This window comes from Mastacembelus armatus, chromosome 10 (assembly GCF_900324485.2).
Source record: "Mastacembelus armatus chromosome 10, fMasArm1.2, whole genome shotgun sequence".
NCBI classification, from domain to species: Eukaryota; Metazoa; Chordata; class Actinopteri; order Synbranchiformes; family Mastacembelidae; genus Mastacembelus; species Mastacembelus armatus.
The window spans coordinates 11770773-11787414 of NC_046642.1; the positions used below are offsets into that span (position 1 = coordinate 11770773).

Below are 16642 nucleotides of genomic sequence, written 5' to 3' on the forward strand. Positions count from 1 at the left end.
AGATGTAGAGGAGTTCTATGTGCACTGATGCTGGAAGCCCGTCACGGATACATTACATAAATCTAAACCTCAATTTTTCCTCAACCTCAAAGATATTTACCTGTCAAACGTGTCACCACAGCCCTCTATTTCGAAACACCAATTATACATGAAATTATGTGGGAATGCATGTTTATTATAGTTTTCTTTACAATATAAATATTACCTTTTACAAAATCCAATCACTGGTCTTTGTGATATGTTAACATTAACAACAACCACCCCCTTCACAACATAGCACATAACAGCAAGTATAATGTGTAAAAACATATTCCAAAATACTGTATGTTGTAAACTGTAAATGCATAAAATTTGGCCCAGCCAATATAACACCATAAGTTGTACTTATAAATTCCAACTGTAATTTAAAGTTTTTTGTATAAATTAGTAAATAAATGAATCAGAACCCCATGAGGTGCAAAATTATTTTTTCTTTGATAGTTATAGTCTGTATACCTTTAAAAAAATAGAGTAAAAAAAGACTATCTCCTTCTATGGCGTACTCTTTGCTTTGGAGAAAGAAGGTTTTCACTTCCAATGTCTATGTTACCATGAGGATACAAATCGCCACGTTTTGGCCCTCCTCTCTTCTTCCACCTCTCTGCCTCCTTGCTCTTCCTGCTCCTTCTGCCACCTGCCTCATCCTTCCTTTTCTTCTGTGGAGATTGTGTGGACACCCTATGACTGTGGAGTGTGCGCCTGAAGGGGTCTGCAGGGCAGATTTCATCATCAGAGTTACCCTGGTATTTCCCCAACAGTCCTCCTCCTCGCCTGGCTTGAGCCTCCCTCTTCAGCCTCTTCACCTCTCGTCTCTCAATGCGCCTCTCTGGCCACGTCTTTCTCCTGCCTACTGGGCTGCATGCCTCCTGCTTTGTCCTGCTCCTTCCCTGGACTGGCTGATTCTCCTCGCCACTTTCCCCTATTGGTTCAGAAAAGTGTTGCTGGTCTGAAGAAGACAGAGATCCAGTTCTCAAAAGCTCTGTAAATAAAAACAACATTGATAGAGAAGATTTCTTTAATGATCAGTATGTCCCTCTTTAATTGGCCATCAATTTAAAAGAGGTGTCCATTTACAGCTGGGCTAATCAACATTTTTACATTAATGAGATTACAAATGTAATGTGAAAGAGCTTGAGAATTATCAACCATCTGTGTGGTTCTCCTCAACTCTACAGAGCATCTTTCAGCTCAATGTGTTGGTTTTATGACTCTAAACTGGCACAAGTCATATTTTCCATTTTTACCAGTACTGTTTTTAACTCCAGCAGGCAACTGTTCCAGAAAAAAAACAGAAGCTCTAATAAACCCACCTATCCAGGACCAAAACAGGAGACAATGTTTGCAACCTCAATGGTACATTTAGCATTGAAAGAACTAGCTATTTCCCCTAAGAGTTGTTGTAGACCAAAAGAGAGCTAAACAGAGATTGAATATTGGACTTTACATAGCTTTTGATGAATATTAATGGTGCTCTCTGTCTGCTGCATGCGAAAATATGCCAGCCCTAACAAATTCACCAGGTGATATCTCAGTGTTGCATTTACAACCTATTCCTTTGACTCCCTGTAGCAGAATTAACACAATAACACTGCTTTAAATAGCAACTTAGCACCCTGATAAAATCTTTTTGTTGACCTCCAGTGGTTTAACATTGCACCTTACTGCACTGATGTACAGGTGTACTCCAGCACCCTGTGACATCACTGTTATTTGAGATTACAAGGCCAATAAAGCAGAGATAATAAAAAAGTTTGAAACTTTTAAGGACGGGGGAAAAGTTAAACACTATTTTTGAACCTGGTGTTAAGTTATTCTTTAAACCAATTTCAGAACAAGTAGGATTGTTTTAGTCTTGCCCCTTCAAACAAACCAATAAAGCCTAATGAGCACAGACAAAACACATGCTTTACATCACTGTATGTACAATAAATATGTTTTATCACCTTTGGCTCTTTTCTGCATACTGTTATGACGCTGGAAGATGTCCTCCATGGTGTCATAGTGGCAAACATAAGGCAGTGAAGGAAAGGTCCCGCTGGACATCCTCCTCTTAGTGCATTTCTGAAACCATCACCAAGACACAGATACAGTAAGACAGGCATAGATTAAGAGAAAAATATGGGTGCAGGACTGTTTTAAAAAAAAAAAAAGGTTATTGAAGTAAAGAAACAAGAGAGTAGATAAAATTGACTGTGAGGGAGCAATATAGTGAAAGAAGGACAGCTGCAGTGAAGATAAACGAAGAGAAAGGGCGAATATGTTGTAAAGAGGCGGGTAAAGTTCAAGTGAAGGGGGAAAGAGAAATTGTAAAAGTATGGAAAGGCTTCCTTTCATTCACCACTTACATAGCCATAATGGCCCCTCTTAGAGCAGTTGTAACAATGAATGTGGCATCTCTTATGTTTGAGGGTGTGGACTGTCTGTGGCCTAATGGGCACCTCTAACTGAATCTGAAAAAAAAAAGGTCAAACAAAAGATATGAGAAGTGAAAATCTGACATTAGTTCATTGTGCTTCATGATGATCCCAAAAAAGTGCAGTAAAGTAAAAAACTTCAACTCACTGTCAAGTGGTACTGTCTCCATGTATCAGGACAGCCCTGAGGATAAACCAGAAAAGAGAGAAGAAAAATTCTCATCTGAGAAAGAATGCAGAGCATAGCATTGGTGTTTGCCAAGATCAAACAACACTTAATAAATGAGGCCCGCACATGCCGGAGGCTGTAAAGTCTGTCAACACACTGACAGATGCATTCAAAGTTGCCTACAACACAGCAACATACTCTCTAACACCAACACTCACCACCACCAAAACCTGGGCGGTAACAGATAAACTCACATCAGAGAGGTGTCCTGTTATCCCACAGCGCTCACAGTGTTGGTTCCATACAGGGGGCATGTCGCAGGATCTGTAGCCATGTGAAGGCAGTCCACAGCTGATGCAGGGCCGGCCCGGACAGTCCCTCTGAATGTGGCCTTGCATCCCACAAAGGATACAGGTGGGATATTTCTACACACACAGGGACAAAAAACATTTTTACAAGGGTAAAAATGTAGCTTATAGCAGCCTGTAATGTAAAACTAAGTAAGTTAGCCAACAGAAAAGGTATAATATAATACAATATAATGTAGTAATGTTTTGTCATTTTGACAGCATAATTTCCTCACAGAAATACATAATTTTGTAAGAACTGGACAGTTCAAAGTATGGCTGGTCATGGACCAATGGAACACCAGGGGCACAGATGTAGATTCATGACTCAAAACTGTTAAAATGCCCTTCAACATCTATTTGCATATTGATACTTGTGTCTCTTCCACCACTCATTAGACCTGTCAGTGTGAAGAATGAAAAAGAAGTGGAGTTTAACTGAATGTGTTGCACCGGCAAGGCACTCCAGCAGCACCAGTGCAGCTGTCATTACACAGACCATTACACATGGCTGTGAATGTGTTTACACCGCCCCATCACACATATCTGTGATAACCCAGTTATCATTATTAAATGTCAGAAAAAAATGATCAGTGATCAATTTTCTGGTGCTCATATTAAAACAGACTTTATAAATAGGCTACTTTACAGCTTGGGATAAAATTAAAAGATCACTGAGTTGGAAATAATGACTTGAACAAATAAAAACAATGGTTCATAAAAGCATAAGCAGTTTTTTAATATCTGGCTTGCAAATAAAAAATGTTCTGATTGCCATGTAGAGTTCAAAAACTTCTACACAATCCCCATAACATAACATTAAAGAATGTTTTACTTCTCTTACTACTTACTTGCTGACAGAGTAAAAGCACATTATAAGTATATTAGAGAACAAGGGGGATGAGTGTGTTCCTTTACCTTGCGGTAGTAGCAGCTCCTATCAAGATGTCCCATCCTGTTGCAGATGTTGCAGATCAGAGAGCGGTCGGGCACAAAATAGCGGCTGAACAGAGACTGATCAGCACCACACCAGATAATAATATGAGAAGACAATAAGGTCAGTCAATAATCCAAAATTATGTAAATTCATACTACTAAATTCATACTGAAACTATTAAGATAATATGAGATAAGGTATGGCACAAAAGACAACGATACATTTGAAAGAGAGTTTTTCGTTCCTTTCTTTTTCATGATTTTCTAAATCCATACTGAGAATTTCATTATTTAATTCAATACATCTTTATGAATAACAGTTTTTTTAGCCTTTGAAACAAATGTTGTGTAACTGCAAATAACTGTCTTTTCTTTCAACATACTAAAAGTCACTGACATGAAATTAATTTTTTGTATAGACATATTTTATTAACTTGAATGTATTCAGAACAAATACTGACAGCTACTCAACAGACAGATGAGTGCCAGAAAGAGGATAATGTCAGCAGATACAAATTTAACGGGAACAAATCAGCTTTAGCGCAGTGTTCCAGAAAACTGAGACATCAAAAGTTACCTTGTCTTTCTCTGATACAGCCCATGCATCTTTTACTGATTTCTCACTTGTATCTGCAGTGGAGAGAGAATGAACAAAACGAACAACTGACTTTTACACAGGATATGTCTCAAATTGCAACACATAATTACAAAGAAACTTTTACAAATATATGATGATTCAGCTTTTACAAATCTAATAAATGAATGTAGGTTTACCAGGAATTTTATTTTATATCTCTCAGGGGAAAAATAATTCCCACAGTGATCATGTCTAAGGACAAACTTAAAACCACTTTAGCTGGATGGTAAGACAGAATAGAGTGACTGCAGGCCAGCTCTCTGGTGTGAATATAAGTATGGTTATTAATGTGAAGCAGAGCATTTCTGAAGAACGGAGTGCATGCTTAGAATAATTGCACAGCAATCTCACATTATGGAGTTCCCACAGTAAACATCCCACAGTGTAAATCTAACCACTGTAACCAACAATTCGTCTTGCACTAGCAGCTGAATTTCACCCAGGATGACAGACACCAACACAATGTTAACCTTCATCTCCAGAGGCCTGGTCAGAGCTGCTCCAGTAGCCCAGGTTGAGCTGGATACTTGAATCTCCCACCTGCTCCTCTCCCCCCAGGATCATCCACTCCTCGATGGCGTGGTCACTTTCCTCTTCCTCCTCCTGTAAGGCACTGCTGGAAGCCGGACTGGGGCTGCCGCCCGGCAGACCCGATCCAGATGTGATGGAGAAAGCCAAGAGAAGTGGAGGCGAGCTTTCCCTGCAGAGCTGTGATGCTCGATTACAGCTGCTGTGACCTTTCTGCCTCCCTAACTCCATCAGTCCTTCACCCCCTGAGCTACAGGAGTCCTCGATAAAGAAGAGCTCATCTTTGCTGCCAGCTTCTTCATTATCCACATCTTGGATTTCCTTGGTGTAGTCCATAGTACAATCTGCAGCTCAACAGCACCACACAGCGACGGCTAGGTGAACAGAGGCGGCTATCAGCTCAATTACAACTAACCGAGCAGACAAATAATTGCCTGGCTAGGGTATTTCTTTGGCCCCTATGTTAAATTTAATAATTCAAAACAAACATTGTATTAAATTCTCTTCAAATCGCCTTTACGCCAGGAGGCTAACTGACGCTATGCTAATGTTACGCTCGACGTATGTAAGCTAAATTAGCTAGCTAACTTTAAAAAATAAAAGTAAAATATACAAAGTTATTTTTAGCGCTTTGTTTATTTTTAGTTCTCTATGTCTCAGTGCTGAGCCCATACGAACCACTATGCTAATTTTCCCTCCATATAAATGAAGTTATTTCCACGCTTGTTTACAAGTCACAGCTCTTCACCCGGCGTTTGAGAACCGGAAAATGTTGGACAACCAAAACTAAACCCAGCGTTTAAAAACTGCGTTGGCCAATAGTTCTTTTCCCGGAGTGAATTTGGTAAGATGGTAAGACAAGATCTGGAAAACCAAGAAAAGTATCAGATAAATCTGCAGGTATGCTAAAAAGCAAAGCAAAACCCCAACATGACACAGAAGTGATGACCCACTGTGCAGCAGTGGTGCAAAAACAGGGCAACCTCATAAAGAAATGTAATGTCTGGTTAGGCCAGAGTCATTCTGAAGCCAAGGAACTAAAACTGAATACAGGCTGAAGTATACAGAGGCATACACCTCAAAATCCATCATGTGTATTTTAAGGATCAGTTCCAATATGTTTAGACTTTAAATTTTAATATAGACCAATAAAAATCAAATGGCTTTAATATACCATAATTTATATAGTAGAAGAAGCATTTAATAGGCCTCCTGGGGTTCCATACTCACTCAGCATTTGGCTTATTTCACTACTGATAACTGTTGGAAAGTGAAATGCATATAACTTAATAGTTAGCTGAATTAAAAATCAAATGAATGCGTTATTTTTGAGATCTCCCTTATCTGAGGGTGCATGTAGTGGATTCGGACCCAGGACTTCTGTATTTGTGAAGCTATAGCCCTTCTCACAAAAACTGCACTGCTGGATCCTTTGGCACAAAAAAAAAAACAAAAAAAAACACAGATGACTACGAGGGTGCATCCGTGCGTGGGTGTCCAATCAAATGAGGCTCGTGGTGCTGTCCACCGCTCAGGTGTTAAAAGCAGCAGAGGAAAAGATTTTTGTCTCAGCACCGCAAACATGCGGAACAGCGTCTGAGCGGCTCTTTAAATTTATATTTTAATAGTTTGTTTTATTCTCAAAACCAGCTACACTTTGTAACAAGCGACGTCTGAAGTTCAGCAGCACTACAGAGTTAATTTCTTTATTGCCAGGCAGTTAGTGATGGAAGTGCGCTTTGGACAGGTGCCGTTCACCGTTACGCACAGTAAGTATGATGCTGCTGACCCCATTAGTGAGAGGATGCTGGTAAGTATCCATGCCTTTTGATTTTGGTGTTTCTTTTATCCACTCCGGTGCTCAGGGCACGGCGGGGTGAACCAGCTCGGCGGTGTCTTCATTAACGGGCGCCCGTTACCGTACGTGGTCAGACAGCGCATTGTGGAACTGGCGCAACGGGGCGTGCGTCCCTGCGAGATCTCCCGCCGCCTGCGCGTCAGTCACGGCTGTGTCAGCAAAATACTGGCCAGGTAAATTCATTCCGTTCATTTAGTCATCTAGAGAGAGAGCAAGAGCTGCCTGTGGCCTTTATTTGTACTGCATGTAAGCAAGTAAGTAAAACATGAAAGCCACCAGCATCTTAAAATGTTTGGAATTGTAAATATATATATATATATATATATATATTTAAAACTTCCACTTTCAGAAAAATGACTAAAGACTAAGTGGTTGTTAAATATGTGCGTTTTCTCACTTTATCCCAACTTGCATTGAAACATGGTTCATATTAGGATCAGTGTTTCTATGAAACATATTAGTAGTCTATATATCCAAAACTTTCTCTTCAGGTGAAATCTTAACCTCTCCTGACAAATATCAGTACTGTTCATTCAGGTTCAATGAGACAGGGAGCATCAGGCCCGGAGCGATTGGAGGCTCTAAGCCCAAAGTGGCAACTCCCAGAGTTGTGCAAATGATCCTGAGTCTGAAACACACCAACCCCACCATGTTCGCCTGGGAAATCAGAGACAGGCTGCTGCTGGAGCGAGTGTGTGACCATGACAGTGTGCCGAGCATCAGCTCCATCAACAGGTATAAATGACCTTGTGCACATGTGTGCTGGATAACGTGTATTACAGTGAGTCCAAAGTTTGTCCACTCTGACTTTACAGGATCATCAGAAACAAAGTCCAGTCTGAGTCTTGTGAAGTTGGTACGTTCTCTGACAAATCAATTGTTCATTGATCTCTTTCTTTCTCTCCTTTTAATATTTCCTGACACTGACCTCTGTCTTTCTATTGTCAGCACCATCACCTGTTGTCATGAGAGCAGCCAGTTCCTCTGAGTGCACCTACTCCATTACTGGGATTCTGGGAATTAGGAAATGCATCAAACATCGGGAAGGTAATGCAGTCTGTAAAGTTAATCAGTGTACTTACTTCTGTTGAAAGGTATTTTGATATGTCATGGTAGGCTCAGGGTTCACACACGTAAATAAATAAACAAATGTATTTTACTTTCTTTATTAAAAAAATATATATAATGTATATATAAATAATATATATATATATATATATATATACCAAGAAAATGACATTGATGCATGGGCACTTCTGATAGTTGTTTCAAATTGAAACTATGAAATGACTTTTCTTCTCTGGCAACTTCTGTATTTGTCATTTCAAGACAAAATGTGAGATTCCACACTACATTAAACAGTGTATGAAGATGGATTTATTTGCAGAGCGGAAACAGAGATTACAGTGGATTCTCTGTGGTGCCAGACCACACAGCAGACAGATGAGTAAAGCCGGTGGTCCTGTGTTAATATTAGTCTGACTGAAACAACCTCCACAGCAGGAGCTCCACCTCAACACCCCGGGCTTCTATCCTCTCCCAGCCTCCCCCTCACCTCAGCATCTCATTACAGGCTCACTTACACCTCCACTCCTCCATCACTGCAACCATTAGAATAGAAGATCAAATGGATAAATATGTCTAGTTACACCTGGGAACGCACACACACATGCATATGTTTTATCATTCTTCTAATTAGAACAAGTGAACATCGCTGTGGGATGACGGCAGGAAGGGAAATAAACGTGAACATGAACAGAAGCTGTTTTGTTTTCCAGGCGGGGACATCTCCTGCAGCATCCACCAGCCGTGTTCCTGTGACGGAGTCTGGAGACAGTCTGACCCATGCTTGACCTCAGTCTCCAGCCTGACCTTTTATCCCAGCTTACCTGCTAATTCAGACCCGTTAGGTCAGTCCACATCCAAATATGATCAGTAACATAAAATACAAGATGAGCATTGAAGTGTTTTCTCTCATCTGTCTTCTGGTTTAGGGCCTCCCTGTCATTACAACTGAACAAAGCTGCAAAAGACCTTAGAAGCGAGACTCTGATCACTGATTTCAAAGATAGAAATCAAAATTGTAAGGATGTTAAAATAAAACTGAACTGACATGACCAATTCGTTATGTTTTATTTCCATAGTTTAGGGTGAAAAAAATGTACACATACTGCTGTTTCAGAGGTCTAATACAGCTTCATCAGTCCAGCATGTCAACACCCAACCCACCCCTCAATACGTCACCGCTGCGGTTATTTTCTCCTCAGTCAGTGGCTGAGGGGGAGCATCATTAGGGGCCCCATGATGGAGAACAGTGACTGTTTTCTGTCCTTAGTGTGTGTCTCCCTGGCCTCCCCTCCAGGATGAGGGATTTAAAGAAGGAGGTGAGAGCCCCCAGAGGGAGCATCAGGGTCAAATAACACAGCTAAGAAAAAAAATCTGTGGCCAGCAGTGGGTATCAGTCTGCAGGAGGCATGTAGAGAGTAGAATCATGGTGCTAAATACAAAACCTGCACACACTCACAAACATGCCTACACACACTACGCACTCCCAGCTAAGTGGAAGACTTTAGTGATGTTGAAATTTCTTCTGTTCCAATGGTGTCTCTTATTTATGAGTTACACAACAAATCTACCTACAATTTTACCTGAGTCCGGTGACATTTGAGTCAACCACCTCCGTCGAGCCGGTTAATGAGTCTGGTTTGTGTTGGCCAAGCTTTAATTATCAGCAATTCCCATCTGCTCTCTCTCATCCTACCCCGGGCTTCTGCTGCACATCTTCACAAATAGTGAAGATAAAGATGTTCATTTATTCTTTTTCTTTTAATTTACTGGTGCCTTTTGCAAAACTGTTCCAGAAAGAGGACACATTTAAATTTTGTTTTTAAAGTTTAAAAGTTATAAGGTGTTAACTATTTATATTTTGAGCTATTTTGAAAAATAATTCAATTTGCATAGCATCAGCTTAATATGTTGGGTAGCATTAGTTAATCTTTAAAAATGTTGGATGAAATGGGGCTGGAATCCTTATTCTTTTACCATCTTAGGTTTATTTATTATGACTAGAAGAGATACTTTAAATGCAATGTCGTACTCCATGTGTTTGTGTTTAACTTGTACTTGTAGGTTTTGTGTGTTTTTATCCTGTTTGAATGAATGTAAACTGCAAAACTGCAGAGTGGATAAAAAAAACAGCTCTGACCAAGGGATTTTGTGGCACACTAGAAAATAAATCAATAAATTTTAGCAGTTATGCCATTATGACAAAATGCATATTTTTGCAGTATATTGAAAATTAAAACAAGATAATTGTTGATTTCTTTATTACTTGTTATGCTATAATACAAGTAAAATTCCAAATGTCTTTAATAAATTAATGAATTTCATTAACATTAATCCCACCACTGAACTCAGTGTGGTATGGTTTTGAAATCTTTTCATCTAAACTATAGCCATTACAAAGTAAAAAGAAAAAAGAAAAAACAACCACTCTAGTTCAATAGGTAAATACTCATGTGAGCAATCACTGTGTTTACATTTTAGGAAATATTGAACTTTCATAAAATATATGTCTATTCACATCACATGAGAAATGCAAATGATCTACCTTGCATGTGAGTGGGGTTTAAGTCAGATTCTGTGTGTGTGTGTGTGTGTGTGTAGACAAAAGCCTGCCTGGTTCATTTTTCTGGGTATTTTTCTCAAGCTGCTTGAGGTATGCCAAGGTTCAAAGTACAAAGGTGGATTTTTGGTTGGGTTATTTTATATTAACTACTTCCTTCTTTTTAACTCACTGCAGTATTTCCTCATTCTCAGAGTCAACAAACCAGTAGGCTGGAAGGATAAGGAGGAAAAGCTAAGTGCAGGTGTATAGATCTATAATAATCTCAGATAAAAGACTTATTGGAAATTCATCAGGAAACAACAAGGTGGAAAAAAACATTGTTGGGGCTAAGCTGGACTACGCCGCTGGACAAAACAGACGTGAACTGAGACAAAGCTGAACCAAACCTGGGCCAGTAGACACAGAGAGTGGACGACGTGCTGGATGATGTCTGTGCACCCCAGAGTTGTCCACAAGAGGAGGGCGACCATAACAGCTCTGCCTCTGTATTACTCCGGACATCTGCTGAAGAAACTTACCAGAGAGAAGGTGAGGAAAAAGATGGAAAGCTGTAGAAAATACAAGTGGAGTGTCACTTAACAAGTGATCAGTGCTGTAAAATGTCACTATGAGGAGCATAGTTTGTTTAAGGAAAATGGTAATATTGTCAAGGTAGTGGTGGCAGATGTGTTCTAATACTTTACTTAAATTTTACTATACAATAAAAAAAAAATTCCATTACAAATCCTGCATTTGAAATGTTACAAGTAATATGAGCAAAAAACCAAAAGTAAAAGTATCCACTGTGCAGAATTAACAATATTAGAGTAATGTTATTGAATTATTGACTCATAATTATATTGACACATCAACAGATAACCACCAGTTAAGGTGTTTGATCCTTATCAGTACATACAAATGATCACATGTTGCAATTTAAATCTTAATTTGCAACATTAATGTAATTTGTGTGGAAGTTGTGGCGTAAAAGCAGAAATTCAAAGCTGAAATTCAAAAGTGTACTTATGTATTGCAGTGAATGTATTTGTTGAGCAGTGAATGCTGTTTATAGAGTAAACATTCAAAGTAAGCTTTATGATTTTTCAGGATTTCAAGCAGTATTATGCAGAGCTCCGTGGAGCCACACTGTTTCTGTACACAGACGACACTCAGGACACGGTAAGAAAAGTGGTTCATTTTAACAGCTGCTCTTGTATTTAACTTTGAAATTATTTTGATTTACAAACTATGAAACTGTGTATTATTTATGAAATAGTAAGACTGTTTTCCTAGAAAATGTCAAAAAATTAGTAACAAAGACACTGCAGGTACTGTACATGAGACTGTAACAAAAAAAAAAGAACACAAACATTTTAGATTAACCGACTTGCAATAAAGCTCGTGCGAATACCAACCGTTCTTTGTTTACGTTGTCAGTACATAGAGAAGCTGGACCTGGAGCAGCTGAAGTCCATGGAGCTAGAGTCTCCATATCAGAGGAAGGCTTCAACCATCTTCATCCTCACCCTGCACACAGAGGAGGTGCAGCTAAAGGTGTGCTGCTCTCAGAGACAGAATGTACCTCGCAGCTGACAGATTTTTCTCTCCTCAAAAACACGGTTTTAGCCTGAGGAAAAAGGGTTAGGGCACATTTCATTTAAAAAGTAATTATATAAATTTATCATATAGCTTCAAGCTACACATTAAAGCCAAGTGGATGAAACTGACTGTAACCACATGCTGATTTTTTTTTTAGAATAAAGTATACTTTTCTTTATTATGTTTAGATGTAATTCTTTTTGTCTTGTTTCTGTGGCAGATGGACAATCCTGACACAGGAGAAGAGTGGAGGGGTTACATCCTGACTGTGGTCAGAGTAAGAAAACATGCAAACTTGGGCCTGGTTAATAGAGAATCAATACAGTTGCTGCCAATAGTACAACAAATCCCTGTATCCTAAGAACAAAAAAAAAAGTTCGACTATACACAACTCTGTATAAACACAAAAAACAACACAAACTAAAGATCCATCCAATATACATTAGATGTTTTTGGACTTATTTTGAAAATCTTTTGCTGTACAAACAGTAACAGTCCAGCCATAAATCCATCTTACATGGTAGTATTGTTCAGTTTTTGTTGAAACGTTTAGAGATGCGTTAATTCATACGGAGAGCTGTTATTGAGTGAATGATGAAACAATGCAATTTCCCCATTGTGGGACAAAAAGGTTTTTGTTTTTTTTTATCTTATCTTTGTCTTATTTAATGTGGGACTGTATGAACTGAATTAGTTATAAATTGATCTACAAACTGGCAACACAGTTTGCGGAGCCAACAGAGTAAAGCACAAATTTAAAAAAACAAGCCCTTCCTGGTTAATAATTTGTGGTCACATTGCTTCTAAGACAAAGCTCAAAGTAAGGATAAGACATGAATAACTTTGCAGTGACATATTACAGATGGTGTCAAATGAATCATAATAATTCTAAGTAAACTTCTATGTTTCCCTGTAGAAGGAGATTCCCAGCAAGCTGGAGCTGCTGCCTGGCCAGATGTTGCGGCTGCAGGAAGTACTGGCTGAAGAGAGGAAAAGAAATATCCCTGCACCGCATCAGACGCCTCCGCCTTTACCACCTCTTCCACCACGCCCATCCTTCCTGCTCTCGACCTCATTTTCCTCCTCTTCGTCATCTAAAGACATGCCTGAGTAAGCTGGAGAGAGAAAATCCTCTTCCTTGTTACCACTCTGACAACCTAAAGCACTTCCTGATATTTCCAACATCCATCCATCATCTCCACTATTTAGGGTCACAGGGATCTGCCCTGGACAGGTCGCCAGTCCAACACAGGGCAGATCACTTTCTAAAATATCTTTCTAAAAACAAACAAAGCATGACAATAAAACAAGTGGTTATTAGACAGTGTTTCTGAGCCTTTCTGAGGTCAATGACACTTAAAATTTTGCATTATCCTAAACGCTTGAAAATGTCTGTCTTTTACCCTTTCTGCCCTAAAACAACTTACCTGCTGCTTTATGACTTTCATGAGAAAGGCTTAATTATCATCATTATTGATATTATTTTATTCCTGCAGGTGTTTCTTCAGTGTGACTCGGCTGGAGGCAGAGCAGATGTTAGAAGCAAATCCAGAGTATGGAGGCATCATCCTCCGCCCATCCACCCTGGCCAACAACTACGCCCTTACTCTGAGACAGCCCACATCCAGGTCTGATAATCAATCTCATCATCTGAAACGTATCACTAACTACAGAATAATGCAGGAAATTATAGACTGTGGTATGTATTGTCTGAACAACTCCACTCTAATATGCTGCTTGGCTGTGGGGATTGCTTGAAATATGTTAAACAGGACAGGAACTCATGGAGAATGTCCACAGGAGTGAAACTGAATTAATATTTAAAAATGCTTAACATTAACTTTGAGAATGTAGACGAGATGATAATTAATGTGTTAAATCTAAATGACAACTGTTCTCATTTGCATATGGATAGTTCTCATTTCAGTGTAATTCACAATTCAAAGTAGTTGTCAAGATGCTATGTTTGAAAAAGGGATGAACTTATTGATAGATGGTTATCATTTCTGACTCGTTCAATTTGTTTACGTTTCCTATAAAACATCCTCCTTTTCCTGCTGTTTCAGTGGGCCTGTGGTAAAGAACTACAGACTGACCACTACAAACTCAGGGTTTGTCATTGAACTGGACAACCCAGTAAGTTCCACGGCCTACTTACTTTGAACTAAACAAGAGAATGAGTAAACTGTGGCATTCAGTAAAAAAGCATCTACCGTAAATGGCCTGTCCTGTCTGTATTCAAATAAGAATTAAAGATAAAAAACATTTAACTTTTACAGGTTTACTCCCAAAGTGCACTGCATCTATATATTATGTTGACAAATAAAGCATGGAATACAAATGATTTTAGTCAAAGTGTTGAGCAGGCACCTTTTTGATTTCAAGAATTGAATATACTTTGAACTTCCAACCTGCTTGGTCTCAAAGGTGCCTGTGTATTTGTCTAACATAAATTAACACAATGACTTAAAATGTAACCAACCTGTTGAAACTGTGTAGGACAGTATAACTTTATTGACAATAATGCCTCAAGATCATGAAAGCAAATATTTTTACTCTTGATTATGTGTAACATTATATTATATTACATATATATGTATATATGTGTGTGTGTGTGTGTATTATATACCCAACCAAGAATTTGGACTGCACTAGCAGGCTTTGAAGTACCTACTATTTTTATAATCACAGTCTTAATAATAATAATAATCTAACCATAGCCATAGAGAATAGAGATAATAAAACTGGCCCCTGATTTTAGTTTTCTTCCTTTGCTTGCCTCCCTGTAGGTGACAGTGTCCTCCTTGAGTGACGCAGTTAAATACTTCATTGAAAAGACAGAGTACCGTCTTTATCCCTACATGGAATCTCAGCCCTACGACACATGCATCGGTAAGAAGAATGCCACCTTTAGAAATAATCCCACTTTTTACTGGCAGTTACAAGTACACCACATTTTGTGTATTATCTAGAGGTGTCACCTCCTCCAAAATGTGTCAGCATCACCTCACCTACCACTAAAACAATACCCAAGGCGCATGTGGCACCTATGCAGCAGTCACAGCCCAAAGAGGCGCTTCTGTCCACCCCAGCCAAACCAGGAGAGGGTGAATATGTGGTCCCTAATGATCACAAGCCAGACGACCCTAATCTAAAACTAGGTGAGAATGTGTGTGACGAAGGAAATGGTTTTGTAATCTGTTTGAGTGGTTTCATTTAACAAGAAGAATCAAATGCTTGTATTTTTTTTTTTCTCAACACCAGTTCAGCTGGATGGAGAGCTACAGCGAATTTTAAAATTACGAAGAGAAAACATCTACACTGCTAACAGTGATGAGAAAGTCACCTCCTAGAAGGATCAAGCCAGTGAGGAAAAACCCCACATCACTGCACAGTGGACCTCAGAGAGTGTGGCAGTGTGTGTACAGTTGCTGGAAGGTAAAAACTGCTGATGAGAGATTACATTTCACCCCAAAGCTCTCCATATTTAGTGAAGTAGTACAGCTTTAGCTTGTATTCCCTAAGAACCCCAACAGCCTTTTGAGCCAATGGACATTAAACCGAACAAAAAATGTATTTCAGATGATCATAGCTTATGCATTCATGCTGACAGGCTGCAAAGTTTGGTGCAGCTTCCTCTGTGGTCAAGGTGTGTGGAAGTTATTGATCTGAAAAGTATTAGTGATGAGCAAAGTAATCACTCTGGAGATTCGCCTTAGCACTAAAACCAAAGTACAGCTGAGGAAGATGGAAATGACATTAGTTTTGCAGGTATTAGGTCATAAACCAAAGCATGTTTGAGTTTAGACCTGATGATGGTGCTGGGTGAAATTACTTTCCAAAAAGGGGAGTGGAGTTATTACAATTCATTGTTTGGCACCATGAATATGTGTCACTGATTCAGTGGTCAGGACATGCACTAGAGGGACCACCAAAACCTGTACATACATCATTTGTGAAAGGCAAAATTTTGTGCTAATCCATTGAGTATGTGAGAAGATATTTCACTCAAGTGAGCACTTTAAACTGCAAGTGGCACTAAAGAAAAGTCAGAGGCTTACCAACATCATTTAAATTCATCCTCTGGAGATCTTGAATATCTGTAACAAAATTCAGGAAAATTCATCAACTAGATGGAAGGACACTATCATCCCTTAAGCCATGAGGCTACTGACTCAGAACTTTGCTGAAAATGGAAACAGTCTAAACACAAGTAAGATTTTTAAAAAGTACAAATAATTTAATTGCACTTGCAGGTCAAACTAAACAATTACCTCGTAGTCTGATCTGGCACTGGGCCTTTGCTTTGAGACCTGCTGTGGACAATTTGAAAACCAAGACTTTTCATATTAACACTGAATATCAAATCTTTTCTTGATAAGATTATGAATGACTACATTAAGCTGTAAGTCACTGTTTAGAAAGCTTTCATGTCTAATTAACAGAGGATTTGATATTGATGACTTCATAAGCCTGATCTGAATTACATACAATGTGATTTAGTGGTG

General features: G+C 39.0%; 3 protein-coding genes and 1 long non-coding RNA gene across 4 annotated transcripts; 2 read left to right on the forward strand and 2 right to left on the reverse strand.

Annotated features, from left to right (window-relative positions):
- Nucleotides 1-221: 221 nt before the first annotated feature.
- On the reverse strand, nucleotides 222-5819 carry LOC113144467 (zinc finger CCHC domain-containing protein 7-like). Its single transcript, XM_026330541.1, has 8 exons — nucleotides 5013-5819; nucleotides 4483-4535; nucleotides 3888-3983; nucleotides 2877-3047; nucleotides 2602-2637; nucleotides 2385-2489; nucleotides 1983-2100; nucleotides 222-1018 (listed from the first exon to the last, which is right to left on the reverse strand). Exons 1-8 carry the CDS (start codon nucleotides 5404-5406, stop codon nucleotides 522-524), a joined length of 1470 nt encoding a protein of 489 aa, XP_026186326.1. The 5' UTR covers nucleotides 5407-5819; the 3' UTR covers nucleotides 222-521.
- A 977-nt stretch (nucleotides 5820-6796) lies between these two features.
- Nucleotides 6797-8945, forward strand: LOC113144747 (paired box protein Pax-5-like). The gene is made up of 7 exons (XM_026330971.1): nucleotides 6797-6839; nucleotides 6936-7101; nucleotides 7466-7663; nucleotides 7744-7784; nucleotides 7877-7975; nucleotides 8707-8838; nucleotides 8923-8945. Exons 1-7 carry the CDS (start codon nucleotides 6797-6799, stop codon nucleotides 8943-8945), a joined length of 702 nt encoding a protein of 233 aa, XP_026186756.1.
- A 1781-nt stretch (nucleotides 8946-10726) lies between these two features.
- On the forward strand, nucleotides 10727-16469 carry LOC113144422 (signal-transducing adaptor protein 1-like). The gene is made up of 10 exons (XM_026330485.2): nucleotides 10727-11084; nucleotides 11643-11714; nucleotides 11973-12089; nucleotides 12355-12411; nucleotides 13051-13244; nucleotides 13631-13762; nucleotides 14201-14270; nucleotides 14924-15026; nucleotides 15107-15295; nucleotides 15399-16469. The coding sequence occupies exons 1-10, from the start codon at nucleotides 10980-10982 to the stop codon at nucleotides 15485-15487; spliced, it is 1128 nt and encodes a 375-aa protein (XP_026186270.1). The 5' UTR covers nucleotides 10727-10979; the 3' UTR covers nucleotides 15488-16469.
- LOC117152696 (uncharacterized) lies at nucleotides 11974-16507 on the reverse strand. The gene is made up of 3 exons (XR_004463159.1): nucleotides 16409-16507; nucleotides 16196-16234; nucleotides 11974-12162 (listed from the first exon to the last, which is right to left on the reverse strand). It is a non-coding gene; the product is annotated as an uncharacterized LOC117152696 (long non-coding RNA).
- Nucleotides 16508-16642: the final 135 nt, after the last annotated feature.